Source organism: Polypterus senegalus, chromosome 18 (genome assembly GCF_016835505.1).
Source record: "Polypterus senegalus isolate Bchr_013 chromosome 18, ASM1683550v1, whole genome shotgun sequence".
NCBI classification, from domain to species: domain Eukaryota; kingdom Metazoa; phylum Chordata; class Cladistia; order Polypteriformes; family Polypteridae; genus Polypterus; species Polypterus senegalus.
In genome coordinates, this window is record NC_053171.1 from 47192326 (window position 1) to 47209705 (window position 17380).

Here is a 17380-nt window from a genome sequence, read left to right on the forward strand (position 1 = left end):
TCCCTAGGTTCTCCAGGGACCAAGATGTTCGCTTTAATCAAGGCTCAACCAGGACGTCCTCTTGAGGAAGACTTCCTCTCGGGGCAGGCCGCCCGAATAATAATTCGCCGCCGGGGAATACTGTAATGGATGGCCGGCCATTTATCCCGGCCAATACCCCCAAGCCGCCAGGTGGAGCCCTCCTTGCAGCGAGGAGGTCCCCAGAAGACCAGCAGGGCATCATGGACATTGGAGTTTTTATGCAAAGCCCTGCTGGATGCCGTGGGGCCACAGGAGGGAGCTGCAGGGAGGACCGAGGGCTTCTTCAGCCCTGTGACCCGGAGGTTCGTCACAGGAAGAGCGACGGACTTCGGGTTGAAGAAAGGGACGATTTACCCTGACCCGGAAGGAAAAGGACTTGTGGACTATTGGGCAGAAACACTTCCGGGTCAGGAGGTATAAAAGGACTATGGGAACTCCCAGACAACGAGCTGAGCTGGGTGGAAGGGTGGCAACGCTGCCTGGGAGCTGGAGGATTGGTTATTTGTTTATTATTGTATTATTGTGAGATTTATGAGTATTGTGGAGGAGAGTGTGCTTTGTGCACTGTGGAAGAGAAATAAAGTCAACATTTGGACTTTTACCTGGTGTCTGGAGTCGTGGACAGGGGTTCAAGGGAGCGAGAGCGCCTATCGCTCACAATATATACTGTATATACACATATATATACAAACCTACATATATATATCTACATATATATATATATATATATATATTAGGGGTGGGACTCGATTAAAAAAATTAATCCAATTAATTAGAGGCTGTGTAAGAATTAATCTTGATTAATCTTATGTAATCGACACGAATTTGCCCCAAATCGCAAATGTTTTTTTTTTTAATTTAAAAGGGTTTTAGTGGGCTTACAGAATCAAATAATAGACATGGACATGAATATTGTAAACTGAAGCTGTTTTAATTTCTGAAAAAAAAAAAGCTTTTAAACTGCATTTGAATTCAAAACAGAAACAAAAATATCATCCCTGGTTAAAATTGGACAGACTTAAAAATAAAGTGGTAGTTTAAGTACTTTAAGTACATTTTCAGAATAGTATTGTCTTTAAATAATAATAACCAAAATTTCAACATAAAGTGCAGTTTTTCTTCTTAAAAAATAAGTCAGAAACATAAAAGGTAATTTGACCAACTTAATCTTTAAACTCTGAGTAACATTAGCCAAAATTATTTTGTACATTAGGCTAAAACACTGTGATCATTGAACATTTTGTAATTAGATGTAATTAGAATTACTAACGGTCACGGAAGTCCAATGATCCCCAGTAAGAGCCACAAAGTCCGCTTTCTGTAATGCATCTAATTTTGCTTGCTTTTCAGTGTGCACAAAACCATGCTTTTATCAAGGCTTCGGGTAGTCGAAATGATCAGTCGTAGGAACGCGCTTTATTCCGACTCTAACATTTTTGTAGCTGTGATGTGTGCATCAGTGTAATGGATGTACCAGGAAATCATGCATTGACAAAACTTCCCGTTTGCTTGAATTGAAAGTGTGATTAAATGCGTTATTTTTTTAACGCGTTATGGAGTACATGTATCGAAGCTTCTCAGCTGTGCTTGTGCTAAGAAAGGGAAACATTTTAAAAATAACGTAACATGATTCTGCGTTAACCGAATATTTTTTCATACGTCCCAAACCAAGGAGATGCTAAGGTAAAATGAATCGGTAGCACGCTGTACATACTCAGTGAATCCCTCTCGGAATCGAACCTCAATGTCAGCGTAGAGGTGAAGACTCTACAATTAGCCACAGCGTGTGGCTTGTCTATGCAAGAGTATGTACTGTAGATCGGGGTATATATATACATTTATATATATACCCACGTATCGCAGTGGAGAAGTAGAACTTATGAAAAAGAAAAGGGAACATTTTAAAAATAACGTAACATGATTGTCAATATACAGTAATTGTTTTGTGAGTGTTATTGAATGTTGCTGTCATCAAGGATTTGATTATCATTATTTGTTTCAATCAGGGTCGTATTTGTACGATGTGTTGTGTTCAAGTTACATTCCGTGTTTGTCAATCGTTGTAAAGATAAGTTTAGTTTCTTACTGCATCAATAAACAGCTCGTCTTCCTCTTTATCTAAATTGTGACAAACTGCATGCACGGGTTTTGTTTTTTACACTGTCTTCCTTTAGCGGGACATTCACTTTTTCCACCGTGTGCTTTGTTTCCGCAGTAGCTGCACTTATGAATATGATTCTATGTATCAGACGCTTCATATTTTTTTGCTGCCTTACTCAATTGTGTAATTCGTTTTTTGTTCAGCACTCTTTGGAACTGTTGCTTTTTGTCTGTGCACTGCGTCAGTTCACGTGAGCCGCTTGGTGTTCTTGCATTGAAGGTTCCCAGCTATGCTGGTGCCATCTCGTGTAATGTCAGCTAAGACCCGGCACTTAAAAGGTTCTCTCGCAGTTTTAATGAGTTTGTGCCAAACACCACCCTGGCCATCTCATCTTCCTCTGCATAAGCACAGTCCTTCACCCGTGAATATTTACCGGCAGTGTTTGTATTGATTGCCGCTGATGGACGGCCTTATGTGGGCAGGCACTAAATTACAAACGCTAGTGGCAGCCTGTCTATGAACTTAATTTAATATAAACTTATGGTTCACGCCGTGCTTTGTTTCCGCAGTAGCTGTACTTATGAATATGCTTGTATATTTCATAATGTTTTTCTGCCTTCTCAATTGTGAAATGGCGTTTTGTGCTCATCGCTGTTTGGAGTTCTTCCTTGTTCTCTACGTACTTACGTAGGAGGCGTGATGATGTCACATGAAACTCCGCCCCACCCGGCCATCTCCAACTCAACTCCATTACATTATATGGAGAAAAATAGCTTCCAGTTATGACCCTTACGCGTAGAATTTCGAAATGAAACATCCATCCATCCATCCATTTCCTAACCCGCTGAATCCGAATACAGGGTCACGGGGTCTGCCGGAGCCAATCCCAGCCAACACAGGGCACAAGGCAGGAACCAATCCTGGGCAGGGTGCCAATGCCCAACTTTTGTAAGTAAGCTGTAAGGAATAAGCCTGCCAAATTTCAGCCTTCTACCTACACGGGAAGTTGGAGAATTAGTGATGAGTCAGTGAGTGAGGGCTTATTATATATATATAGCGCAGTGGTAGCGCTGCTGCCTCGCAGTTAGGAGACCCGGGTTCGCTTCCCGGGTCCTCCCTGCGTGGAGTTTGCATGTTCTCCCGTGGTCTCGTGGGTTTCCTCTGGGCGCTCCGGTTTCCTCCCACAATCCAAAGACATGCAGGTTAGGTGGATTGGCGATTCTAAATTGGCCCTAGTGTGTGCTTGGTGTGTGGGTGTGTTTGTGTGTGTCCTGCGGTGGGTTGGCACCCTGCCCAGGATTGGTTCCTGCCTTGTGCCCTGTGTTGGCTGGGATTGGCTCCAGCAGACCCCCGTGACCCTATTCGGATTCAGCGGGGTAGAAAATGAATGGATGGATATATATATATTGCTGGAGCCCGGCCGGGACGCCCAGGAGGAGGAGAGGAGGGCTTGTGCCTCCTCCAGACCGCGAGGGGGCGTCCGTCCTGGTTATATTGGGGACCACGGGTGCAGGGCTTGGAAGCCCAGCCCTGTTGGGACCCGTGGTCACCGCCAGGCGGCGCCCCGATGCCGGTTTACCCTGTGTGGTCTTTGGCCAGGGATGGAGCCCGCCGGACGCTTTGAAGACCGGAGGAGGGCGTGTACCTCCTCCAGACTGAGTGGGGCGCCCGCCCTGGTTAGGCAGGGGCCTCGGTACAGGGCTTGGAAGCCCAGCCCTGTAGGGACCCGTGGCCACCGCCAGGCGGCGCCCAGGTGCCTGATTATCCCGGGAGCTCGGCACTTCCGCCACACCAGGAAGTGCCGGGGAAGACTTTAGGTGGCCCGGAGAGCCGCCAGGAAAGCAGCCGACACTTCCGCCACGCTGGGGCGTGGCTAAGGAGAAGAGGCTGGAAACACCTGGGGCTCATCCGGGGGCATTATTTAAGGGGCCGCCTCCCTCCAGTCATTGGTGGAAGTCGGGAGGCAGAAGACGGAGCTGGAGAGAGGACAGGAGGCGGCCAGAGGAAAGGCACAGTGACTGTAGGCCCTGGACTTTTGTGGGATTCGGTGCTGAAGGCACTGGGGTTTTGTGAGTGCACGAATTTATAACTTGTATATATTGTAAATAAACAGTGTGTGGTGAAAAATATGTCGTCCATCTGTCTGTGCTGGGGCCAGCGTTCACAATATATATAGTAATCCCTCGCTATATCGCTCACTTTTGGGCTTCACTCTATCGCGGATTTTAAATGTAAGCACATCTAAATATATATCACAGATTTTTCGCTGGTTCGCAGCTTTCTGCAGACAATGGGTCTTTTAATTTATTGTACATGCTTCCTCAGTTTGTTAGCCCGGTTGATTTCATACAAGGGACGCTATTTTCGGATGGCTTAGAAGCTACCCAATCAGAGCATGTATTACATATTAACTAAAACTCCTCAATGATATAACATATGCTTCCCGCGCGGTGCTTGATTGTCTTCTCTCTATCTCTCACACTCTCTCTGCCTGACAGAGGGGGTGTGAGCAGAGTGGCTGTTTGCACAGAGGACACGGACGCTCCTCTACAAAATGCCGTTTTATCGCGGTGTTTCTGCATACTTAAAAGCACGTATTGATTTTTTGATTGTTTGCTTTTCTTAGCAAGCGCTCTCTCCGACATTCTCTGCTCCTGACAGCGCTCCTTTGAAGAGAAGATATGTTTGCATTCTTTTAATTGTGAGAAAGAACTGCCATCTCAGTCTTGTCATGGAGCACAGTTTAAACTTTTGACTAAAGGGTGTTATTTCATGTCTAGAGGGCTCTAATAATGTTAACAATGTGGGAGAGTTTATAAGGGCTTAAAATATATAAAAATAACCATACAAACATGTGGTTTCTACTTCGCGGATTTTCACCTATCGCGGGGGGGGTCTGGAACGCCACCCCTGCGATTGAGGAGTGATTACTATGTATGTATATAAACTGCTCAAAAAAATTAAAGGAACACTTTGAAAACACATCAGATCTCAATTGGAAAAAGAAATCCTCCTGGATATCTATACTGATATAGACTGGGTAATGTGTTAGGAACGAAAGGATGCCACATTGTTTGATGGAAATGAAAATGATCAACCTACAGAGCCCTGAATTCAAAGATGCCCCAAAAATCAGAGTGAAAAAATGATGTGGCAGGCTAGTCCATTTTGCCAAAATTTAATTGCAGCAACTCAAAATTGTACGCAGCACTTTGTATGGCCCCTGTGTTCTTGTATACATGCCTGACAACATCGGTGCATGCTTCTAATGAGATGACAGATGGTGTTGTGGGGGATCTCCTTCCAGATCTGGACCAGGGCATCACTGAGCTCCTGGACAGTCTGAGGTGCAACCTGGTGGCATTGGATGGACCAAAACATAATGTCCCAGAGGTGTTCTATTGGATTTAGATCAGGAAAGTGTGGTGGCCAGTCAATGGTATCAATTCCTTCATCCTCCAGGAACTGCCTGCATACTCTCACCACATGAGGCCAGGAATTGTCGTGCACCAGGAGCCACTGTACCAGCATAGGGTCTGACAATGGGTCCAAGGATTTCATCCTGATACCTAATGGCAGCCAATGTGCCTTTGTCAAGCCTGTAGCGGTCTGTGTGACCCTCCATGGATATGCCTCCCCAGACAATCATTAACCCACCACCAAACTGCTCATGCTGAATGATGTTACAGGCAGCATAATGTTCTCCATGGCTTCTCCAGACCCTTTCACTTCTGTCACGTGCTCAGGGTGAACCTGCTCTCATCTGTAAAAGCACAGGGCACCAGTGGTGCATCTGCCAATTCTGGTATTCTATGGCTTAATGCCAATCGAGCTGCATGCTGCTGGGCAGTGAGCTCAGGGCCCATTAGAGGACATGGGGCCCTTGAGTCACCCTCATGAAGTCTTTCTGGTTGTTTGGTCAGAGACATTCACACCAGTGGCCTGCTGGAGGTCATTTTGTAGGGCTCTGGCAGTGCTCATCCTGTTCCTCCTGCCCAAAGGAGCAGATACTGGTCCTGCTGATGGGTTATGGACCTTCTATGGCCCTCTCCAGCTCTCCTAGAGTAACTGCTTGTCTCCTAGAATCTCCTCCATGCCCTTGAGACTGTGCAGGGAGACACAGCAAACCATCTGGCAATGACACGTATTGATGTGCCATCCTGGAGAAGTTGGACTACCTGTGCAACCTCTGTAGGGTCCAGGTATCGCCTCATGCTACCAGTAGTGACACTGACTGTAGCCAAATGCAAAACTAGTGAAGAAACAGTCAGAAAAGATGAGGAGGGAAAAATGTCAGTGGCCTCCACCTGTTAAACCATTCCTGTTTTGGGGGTCATCTCATTGTTGCCCCTCTAGTGCATCTGTTGTTAATTTCATTAACACCACAGCAGCTGAAACTGATTAACAACCCCTCTGCTACTTAACTGACCAGATTAATATCCCATAAGTTTCATTGACTTTATGCTATACTCTGATTAAAAGTGTTCCTTTAATTCTTTTGAGCAGTATATTATATATATATATATATATATATATATATATATATATATATATATATATATATATATATATATATATATATATATATATATATATATATATATATATATATATATATACACAAACCGGATTCCAAAAAAGTTGGGACACTAAACAAATTGTAAATAAAAACTGAATGCAATGATGTGGAGATGGCAAATGTCAATATTTTATTTGTAATAGAACGTAGATGACAGATCAAATGTTTAATCCGAGTAAATGTATCATTTTAAAGGAAAAATATGTAGATTCAAAATTTCACGGTGTCAATATCTAATACGTGCTCTGATTGGGTAGCTTCTCAGCCATCTGCCAATAGCGTCCCTTGTATGAAATCAACTGGGCAAACCAACTGAGGAAGCATGTAGCATAAATTAAAAGACCCATTGTCCGCAGAAATCCACGAACCAGCAAAAAATCCGTGACATATATTTAGATATGCTTACATATAAAATCCGCGATGGAGTGAAGCCGCGAAAGTCGAAGCGCGATATAGAGAGGGATCACTGTATACTCCTTATTCACTAAATGATTAGGCAAAAGCCACCTATGGCTTTAATTTTATGTGAAATACATTATGCAATGATGTTAAAACTGACTCAAAAAATGTCCTGAGTATTTAATGAACAAGTTGAGTCTGTTTTGCCTTCTCAGAGTTTTTTAGTGCATAATTCTGTCCATATTTCTCCGCAATCCAACCAGCACTATGTTAAGTGAACTACATCAATGTAGTTATTATTATGAAATATTTAGGCACAAGCTCAAAAAAAGAAATACACATGTTAAACATCATTACTGGGATAAGCTGGAAAGCTGTAAAAACATTTTGTCTCCTGAATTAACTTTCTGTGATCACACTGATCATGAGAGTCCCTCCTACACAAGTGCCAAAAGTATTGTGTGATTCAACCTCCTCAGTTTGTTTTTTTTGTGGATGACATACAGTGGATTTTTAAATGCATCAAAAATATAATAGTGATACAAATAATAACAGTAATGATGAATAAAAATATAAACAATAATAACAAAAATATTAATAACAGTAATAATAATACTACTAACGATGCCAAAACAGTATATAAACTCAAATGAATCCTCTGTGTGGTAAATCTTAAAGCATGGTGAAAGATACAATCCAACGTCACAGTCGGAACAATAATAGCATGTTTCTTTTCATATTTTCTTTCCAGACTAAACAGTTTTTGAATGGCACACTGCACAGGTACAAGTTGGATTCTGCTTCTTCTCCATTGGTGGTATATATTCAATAAAATGTCTACCAATAAGACTTTGTGGATTGATCCACAATGTGCAGGGTCAACCGTGTCTCCTCAGCAGTAGTGTGGATGGTGGATGTGTGGCAATGATTTGTTCTACACGAGTGTATTCCAAATGCACTGTTCCAACAGATGATGAAATATCTTTTTGTAGTATTTATTTTGTTGCCTCCACATAATGAGATAGAAAGTCAATTCTTGATCCGCACAATCCTTGCTGCCCATCATGCTATTTTAGTTGACCACAGCACAAGGTTTAGTAACCTGCTTGTTACCTTTTGCTTGCACAGTGAATGTGGCTACATTATGTACAGTGCTAAGAAGACAAACATCTTTCTTGTCCTTCCATTTCAGCACAAGCGCTTTTCCCTTTTTGCCAAGCTACTAATGCACCTACAATCAGGCATAATTTCTCCAAATAATGCTGTTTCCAAAATGTTATTTTTGGACCAGTATCATTGCTGTTCAGGTTTTACTACAAGTCCATGCAAAATCAATAAGCCTAAAAAGGCCCAGATATCATCAGCAGTTACTGGTTCCAATCTTTTTGAACAGGAAAACTGCTTATGTGTATAGTTATTTGCCTAAAACTGTTCAGCATAATGGTTCTTGGCTGTCTGTGTTCACTGTTATTCCTGGCTGCTTCACAAAATCAAAACAAGGTAGTGCTGGTTTATTTGAAGCAGGGTCAACAGACGTGAGAGTCACTTACGGATTCATCAGAATTACTTCCAGGCTCACTGTCCGCTTCAGTTTCACCACCTGAGAACAGATTCACCTCCTCATCACTGCTGATGAGAAGCTCCTCAACATCCTCAAAATCACTGCTCCCATCACTAGCAAAAGCGTGCAACACCTGGGCTGTTAAAAAACGTTTCTTACAAGACACCATTATTATGGAAGAGGTTGCTGACCACTCTTACAGGTGATGGGTTAAGAAGCACCGACATCTTTGCCCGTTAGACACTTGCACATAACACATACCCAAGATTAGCCTGTAACGTTGCCCAAGTAATGTTTATGACTTATGCTGAGAGCACTTTTACCGCCTGAGTGATTCTTGGTTCTAATGCTTATGCAAGATGCATCTGTACAGTTGCCTGAGTGACACTCAGGACTAACACTTTTATCACGGTTTTCATAGCCCAAGTAATACTCGGGTCTAATAGTAAGGAGGCTAAGTGACTTCTTGTAAAGTTTATTTGACAATGTTCAGTCTACACGAGGAGAAGTGTGTTACTTGGATGAACCTGTGGCAGAGCTACCAACAGGACTTCAATTTCCAGCAGTCAGCAAACATGTGCACAGGTCAATGGGAGGAAGTATGTAGTTTAAGGGTGCCAGCATTTAGCAGGAGCCAAGAATTACAGTAGAGCTGCAGCAGTCTTTCACATAAAATAAACAAATAAAAAATAACAATGTTTATTATGTGAACAGGGGAACAGTGGGGCTAGCTAGATAATAATACAGAGATCAGCTTAGACCCCTTCATCAGCAACCTTATATGATAGTGGCTAGTTTTTTTTTTTTTTTTTTGTTTTAGGTGACCAGATGTTTATGATTGTTTTTGTGGAACAGCATTTTATTTCATTTATTTATATTTTACTTAACTTCTTGTGTTATTTTGGACTTTCTTTAATTTTCGTTTGTCTAATTTTGATTTCTTCTTTGAGCTTGTCAATTGGGCTTTAGCACATTAGATGGATTTCATCATAAAGTAATAGATGGATGGAAACATTTACAGTAGAGTCTCGCCTATCCGACATAAACGGGCCGGCCGAACGTCGGATAAGCAAAAATGTTGGATAATGGCAGATGTTAAGAAAAAACCTACTAAACGTCAAACTATGTTATAATTTTACACATTACGAACCTAATAATCATGTTTTACAACATAACAACTGAATCAATTAACTGAAAAAATGAACTTACAGTTACAGAATTGTCTGACGTTAAATACAATATGTACTGTACTTAAAGTTAGTCCTGTGATGATTTAAAGACATTTTTGATTGTAGTCTGCTTTTCTGATGAGTGCCGTTTCTTCGCTGTGAAGTCTCACCATCTTTGCAGCATCATTATGTTGATTCCTGTAGCTTCTTCTTGTTGCTCAATGTAATTAATTGCAGTTTCTAGCCTTAACTCCGTCACTAATATAGTTAACATCCGTTCGAGCATATACTGTTTACTACAGCATTGTGACTGTGTGTGTGTGTTTGTGCTGTGACGTGCGAGTCCCCGTCTTGCACCCGAAAACTCGAAGCTGAGGGTGAGGCTCAGTACTTTTAGCAACACCAACTTTATTAAGCTTGAAACCGCAACAGCGAGGTTATTTAATGTAGCGGGATCTTTCATTCTCCTATACACAGACACAGCAGTCAGGCAGGGTCGGGGGGGGAGTAATACTGAGCCCAGCGCATTTATAATGTCCCTTGTATCACCCATAAACGGCAGGCGCTTATAGCACGTCCGCAATCTTTTCGGATTGGCTTTTACATCGAACTGCTACAGAGCTGGCTGCCTGCGATTGCTTTGGGACGCTCTTCCGCGTGTCGTCCCGTTGGGTGGAATCCCACAAGAGTTTAGAAACTCACTCACACCAGCCATGATTTTTTTCAAAGGTAAAGTGCAGGTTAATTTGCTTTATGTATTTTTACTTTATTTTTTGTATTAATCATTTTTATATGAATAGTTTTGGGTTGTGGAATGAATCATCTGAGTTTCCATTATTTCTTATGGGGAAATTCGCATTGATATAATGATAGAGTGCTTTGGACTGCAAGCACATTTCCAGAACAAATTATGCTCACAAACTGAGGTTTGAACTTGCAGTTCTTGTTGCCGATTGATGCGCATTTTTTATTTGTTTGTTTTTTTTTTTGCAGTGGGATGTCGGATAATACGGAATGTTGGATAAGCGAAGGTAGGATAAGCAAGACTCTACTGTATTAAAAAAATAAAACATGCTTTTGGTCAGTAATTACTTTTGCAAGTCCAAACTTTGATGCAGCAAGTAACTCTGCTTTAAGACTTCAAAGCCAATACAGTTGTGATTCGTATCTATTTTACATGAACTTTATTAAAAATTATCCAGTCTAGTTGTGTATGTAATGCACATTTCTATAACTTGTTTATGAACACACAGTATACCTGTTCAAATTCATGAGCAAATTAAACGAATCAGTGAATTATGTCTGAATAGTTTAAATAACCATACAGCTTTAATAAATACATATTCAAATGTGTTCAGTAATGCATTAAAAGTATAAACCACTGGATAATGTAACTAAAAATATTTGCACATGAAGAAACACTTTGGCTCATACAAGCCTGTTCCTTAGAGAGAACTTTGGTCCTAACTCCTGTAGCTGCATTAAATTTAGAGGATTTTACAAATGTGTTATGATTGGTTTTGGTTGTTGTTGCTGTGTTGCTGGCATTGTGGCTTGAGTACTATAAGTGGACTACCTTTCAACAGTGCACTTCCCATAATTGAATTTGGTCCACCATCGCCCTGGGAAAATGCTCAATTTTTATGATGGATGCAATGTTCAAGCCTTTTTTAGATTTTTTGAAAATTTTACTCCATCCATCTATCTGTTTTGAGAATTTTCATTTCACATAACAAAGTTATGCAAAGTTGGTTTACCTTGGCAGCATCAGGAGCAAGGCAGGAACCAAACCTAGATGAGATACCAGTCTACCGAAAAGCACAATTCCACACATACCCAAACTTACACTCTCATACAAAGGAGAATTTAAAGTCAATAATTAATCTAAAATCCATATCTCTGAGAACTGAACCCACCCTCTGGAGGTGTCACTTTGAAAAGGTGTACTTTACTTTCAACAAACTTTACTTTTAGCTAAAACAAATAAAATGTACAGAGAAAACAAAAGATGTTGTATGTATTTGTTAAAACTGTTTTTGGTCTCATTTCAATTCATCTTGCAATTGCTAGAATTGTTGTAAAACCTTTGACAACTCTAGGTTATAAGCCAAGACATAAGTATGTTTTCATGCAAAACAGTTCTTTGGAAATCAAGATTTAACCTAAGGTCACATATTTATTATTACTCTTCCTAATCTCAGCTCTAATCGCCAGAGATTTGAAATATTAGAATCATAAAGCATTACTCATTAATCAATCTATCAGTCCTCATTATATTAACGTCTGATACATCTGTTTAAGATCGGTTATAGAATGTATGAGCAACATATGGGATATCTTACCTCGTAACAGAAGAGCAGTTTCAAAGTAAGACTGCATAAAAGCCATGGACACAGCATCCCCTAGAACAGAATGGAAGTCATAAACTAAGTTCTGTTCTGCTTTTGTATGCTAAATTCAGTAAAATGTGATAATTTTAGGAGGTTTTCACACATTTGCATTAAAAAATTCTTTCCTGAAAAATCCATTCTGAAAGACGGAAAGTGATAGACTGAATGGTCTGGATGGTGGAAGATGACAACCATAAGCAGTTTCTCTACATTTTGTACAGCATAAAATAACAGAAGAAGATTCCAACATCCAAATGTGAGATACAAAGTTTATATCTATGATACTGTATATTCATTAAGTGTAATTCCTAGCAGGAAAGAGTTTTTAAACATAAGAAACATACAAAATTTGTAAATAAAAGGAGAACATTTAGTTCATCAAGACTGCTTGTTCAGCTAATAGCTAAGCTGTCCCAATATCTCATCCATCCATTTTCTAAATATTAAGTATTGTTTCTATAGCTGATGATGACTGACAGTCAGCACCTAGTACTTTCCATATACCCCTATTCATTTATTTGCATGGACATTTACAAGAAAAGGTTCTAAAGGATACCATAAAGAAGAAAATTTAGTAGTAGATTCTACATTACAGAAAATAGCAGATGATAGAAAGTAGATTATACACTGGCTTGCCATAATAATGGAAAATTTTAGGAGATGGGAGAAAGCAGAATTGATGTTCTGATGTAAGTCACTGACTGCAAAGATCTTTGCTTCTCCAGTTCAGTAGATAACAGAATGCATATTTGAAATTCGTTCATTGTATGGGTGTGTCAGGCAAGTACATGGCAATTGTTAGATAACTGCAACTATATTAAGTAACACTATATTAAAGAACATATGACTATTACTACCAGGCCAGTGATGAGTCCATCTCTGACCATCAGTATCGGCTGTCCATACATAATGACAAAGTGAAGGGACAACTTAGAAGGCTATACACAGAAAAGCCACAGAACCAAATGGAGTTACTCCTTGCATTATTAAGGCTTGTGATAACCTACTTTGTGGTAGCCTATGTCACCTGTTAAGTCTGTCATAAATGCTTCAAAAAGGTGCCACTGCTGTTAAAAACATCTTGCTTTGTGCCAGTTCCAAAGAACGCAGGCACATCTTCACATAATGCTACAGACCAGTGGCACCCGTGTCTCTCATTATGTAGACCTTTGAGAGGCTGGTCCTGGACTATAGGAGTACTCTTCTGATCAGCCACCTTAATGCAGTTTTGCCTATTGGACAAAGATTGTAGTAAAGGTTTGCAATTAACTATCTGCTCTATAAGACTTACTCTCACCTGGACAAAGACAGCAGAATTGTGTGTGTGCATGTGTGCTTTTTAGTTTTTTTTCTTTAGTACCTTCAATACCATCCAACCATATCTTTTAAAGGGTAACCTCAGACATATGCAGATAAAGGATAATGAACTATCGGGCAGACAGAAGTTTGTAAGATTCAAGAACTGTCACTGTGATATTGCTGTGAGCAACACTGGAGTACCACAAGAAACAGTCCTGTTTGTTTCTCTTCATTTTGTACACCTCAGACTTTAAATTTAACACCAATTCATGATGTCACTTGCAGAAACTTTCTGATTATTCTGCACTTATGGGGTGTATTGACAAGAGGAATGAATCAAAGTAAAGGAGTCAGGTAGAGAACTTTGCTTCATGGTTCAGAAAGATTTGCCTGCATCTTAACATCAGAAAAACTAAGGAACTGGCCACTATTCAGGGAGTGCGTGTAATGGAAGTGCACTGCTACAAGTACTTGGGGGTCCACATCAGCGACAGGCTGGACTGATCTCATAACACAGAAGTATTATATAAGAAAGGACAGAGCATGCTCTTTTTCCTTAAGAGACTGCACTGCTTATATTGTGGATAGGGACATTCTTTTACATGTTCTACAACTCTGTTATGGCCAGTGCGATTTTCTATGGTGTGCTGGGCCGGTAACATTACTTCAGTAGAGGATAGCTGAATCAACAACCTGATTAAAAAAGGAAGGCTCAGCTATGGGACACATTCTCAACCACCTTGAGGTAGTAAAGGAACTTGAGGTAGTAAAGGAGAGAATGGGGGAAAAAAGTGCCATTATGAACAATTCTGCACATTCTCTTTGACACACTAACACTGAGCACTTTAAGTCAACACATTATTCAGCAGAGATGTGCAAAGAAATGGCACTGGGGCTGCTTTACAACAATGTCAATACATCTGTATAATGCCTCATTAAGACGATCTGCCAAGTCAGAACTTTTCTTTTTAGGTTTTATTTTGTTTTTACTATGTTACCTGGCTTCATCCTAGGAATTCTGTAAAATAATGGGCATCATAGTGCCAATGGTTAATCTGGTGTTACATAAGTATTATATAACTACAGTAAGTGCTTTTTCTATATATATATATATATATATATATATATATATATATATATATATATATATATTTTTTAACCAAAGGCTAATATTACTGGCAGGAAGTGTGTAATAATGGTTAACATTCTAGACTTTGGCCTTCAGAACCTAAGATTTTGGGTTGAAATCCTGTTACTGATGCTGTTTGACAATAAGCAAGTCACTTCTTCTGCCTGTGTTCTAAATGGAAAGACAAAAGAAATGTAAAAAAATATTGTAAGTTACCTTGGATAAAGACTTCAGTCAAATAATAAGTAATAATAAGTCACTGCAAAACATAATTTGACAGGAATGTGTATTCTTTTGAACTGAAATTGGTAATTAGTAGGAATAATGTGAAAATTGAATATACCGTATTTACTCGTGTACTACGTGCCCTTGTGTAAGACGCGCACTCTAATTTTTACAAAGAAAATTAAGAAAATCGTTTTGCCTCGTGTACGACATGCTCTGTGATTGTATATGAAGCGTTTAGAGAGAGACAGAGAGAAAGAGAGCGAGACTGGGTGAGCAAGCGAGCGAGAGAGCGCAAGTGCTTGAGAGAGAGCATGAGTGCGCGTGAGTGCGCGTGAGTGCGCGAGTGAGCGAGAGAGAGAGCGTACACGAGTGTGCGAGTGAGAGAGAGAGAGACCACGAGTGCGCGAGCGAGAGAGCCCAAGCAGAAGTAAACATTACAGAATTACATTTCCTTGTGTATGACGCGCAACTGATTTTCGAACGCTAATTTTTGGGAAAAAATGTGCGCATGGTACATGGGAAAATACGGTATATTATCATTATTGAATGTTTGTATTTATTTGACATTCACTGAAGTACAGTATTTCTTTTTGTGTTTTCCTACAGTTGTATGTGGTTCCCCTTCAGAAGTGTGCACGTGAATGTATAGGCAAAGAAATTCCTGAAGTGGATATACAAAAGTACCTGAACCCTATGTGTTACACTGACGTATTAAATTTAAGAGCAAGGAATACAGAGCATTTCCTCTTTACAAATTCAAGTACCGAGACCGAAGTTCTTCCCTTGGAGTTTCTATTATTGGATTCAGGCTTAGGAAGCTGGGGTCCAGTACAAATCAATGCCTCCACAAAGTATTTGCTGCATAATGCTTTGTAAATTTCAGCTTTTTAACTAAATGGGAAATATGGTTTTTCGTTGATAAGTGAAAGAGTCTATAAGAGTCACTCAGTCAATCTTACTTTATTGAGCATCTGTAAGGCGGTACAATGGTGCAGTGGTAGCACTGCTGTCTCGCAGTAAGGAGACCAGGATTCATTCCCTGTGTGGAGTCTGCATGTTCTCCCTGTGTCTGTATGGGTTTCCTCCGGTTTCCTCCCACAGTTCAAAGACATGCAGGATAGGTGAACTTGAGGTCCTAAATTGGCCCTAGTGTGTGGTTGGTGTGTGTGGGTTCACCCTGTGATGGACTGCCACACCGTCCAGGGTTTGTTCCTACCTTGTACTCAATGCTAGCATGGTTAGGCTCCAGCAGACCTCCACAACCATATTTAGGAGTAAGCAGGTTAGTAAATCACTGACTGACTGAGCATCTGTAAAAAGCTAAATTTGCCCAGGGGACAAATTAACTATCTACAATATTGACCAATCTAAGACTTAATTTTCAATGTAGAATTAAAAAAAAATTTGCTGCTCACCATGGTATAAATTAAAAACATAACTATTTATAGCATGAAATTTGAAAAGTATTTAAATTAACTTTACTATATTCTCATTTTTGTGAGTGTAATAATGATTAGAATATTTTTTAGCATGAAATTTGAAAAGTATTTAAATTAACTTTATTATATTCTCATTTTGTGACTGTAATAATGATTAGAATATTTTTTTCAAAATTCTGAGGATATTTAAAGATCATTCCTTATTTTACAAGTATCACCAATAAGATTTCCTGTTGGCTGTCTTCTGTGTGGCTTTTTTACATATTTACTCCCTTTTGCTTGCATTTCTCACAGTTACTCTTGTGTACTCCCACAGATCATATTTCTTTCTTTTGCTTTACAATAAACTCAAAAATAACTATAAACCATCCTGTGTTAAATAAATCTATACAAATTATCATTACAAATTACAAAAGTATATGTGTGAGATATAGTAAGGAAATTGTTTTTGAGATAATCACTTCAATTACATTTTTTCAGTTGGAATCAGCCTTGCTTTTTTAAAAAAACAGTTTCCAATAGCTTTGGTCTTTAGTTCTAAATTCTTCTACTCAAGATTTGCAGCTTTTGAAATGAAAAGCTTAGTATCAAGAAAAGGGACCTTTGGTTAGATCTACAAAAATACCCTCAGAATATACATTGTTTCTAGATGAAAAGAATGTATAAGTTGATATCTATGTAAACAAATATTTCCAGCAATTCATTTTGGTAAAAAAAAAAAAATATATATATATATCAACTAGCTAGCTAATCATGCAAATCAACAAGTATGAAATCTATTTGTTACTACATTATCTTAGTATATTTTTGAAGCATGTCACATTAAGAGACAGTCTGTACTTACATGTGTTGTAAAACAGCACCACCGTGTGACGGCCTTCTGAAATGGCATCGGTGAAATTCTGAGCTGTTAAGTTTGGAACATAAGATTCCAGATTTATGCTCCTTTCTCTGTACACTGATTCTGCCACTTCATCATCCAAAATATCTACAAAACATATATCATATAGCTTTATACAAAATTATATTAAATTTCATTAAAAACTATTTACAGAATTAAGTAAG

At 39.6% G+C, this 17380-nt stretch overlaps 1 protein-coding gene across 2 annotated transcripts in view; it reads right to left on the reverse strand.

Moving 5' to 3' along the window:
* txndc16 (thioredoxin domain containing 16) overlaps positions 1–17380 on the reverse strand; it is a 169205-nt gene that overhangs the window by 117052 nt on the left and 34773 nt on the right. For both annotated transcript variants that reach the window (XM_039741384.1, XM_039741385.1), the window contains exons 12-13: positions 17160–17303; positions 12173–12232 (exon numbers count right to left, since the gene is read on the reverse strand). In XM_039741384.1, the coding sequence (XP_039597318.1) occupies positions 12173–12232; positions 17160–17303 (204 nt within the window). The remainder of the gene's footprint in view (positions 1–12172; positions 12233–17159; positions 17304–17380) is intronic.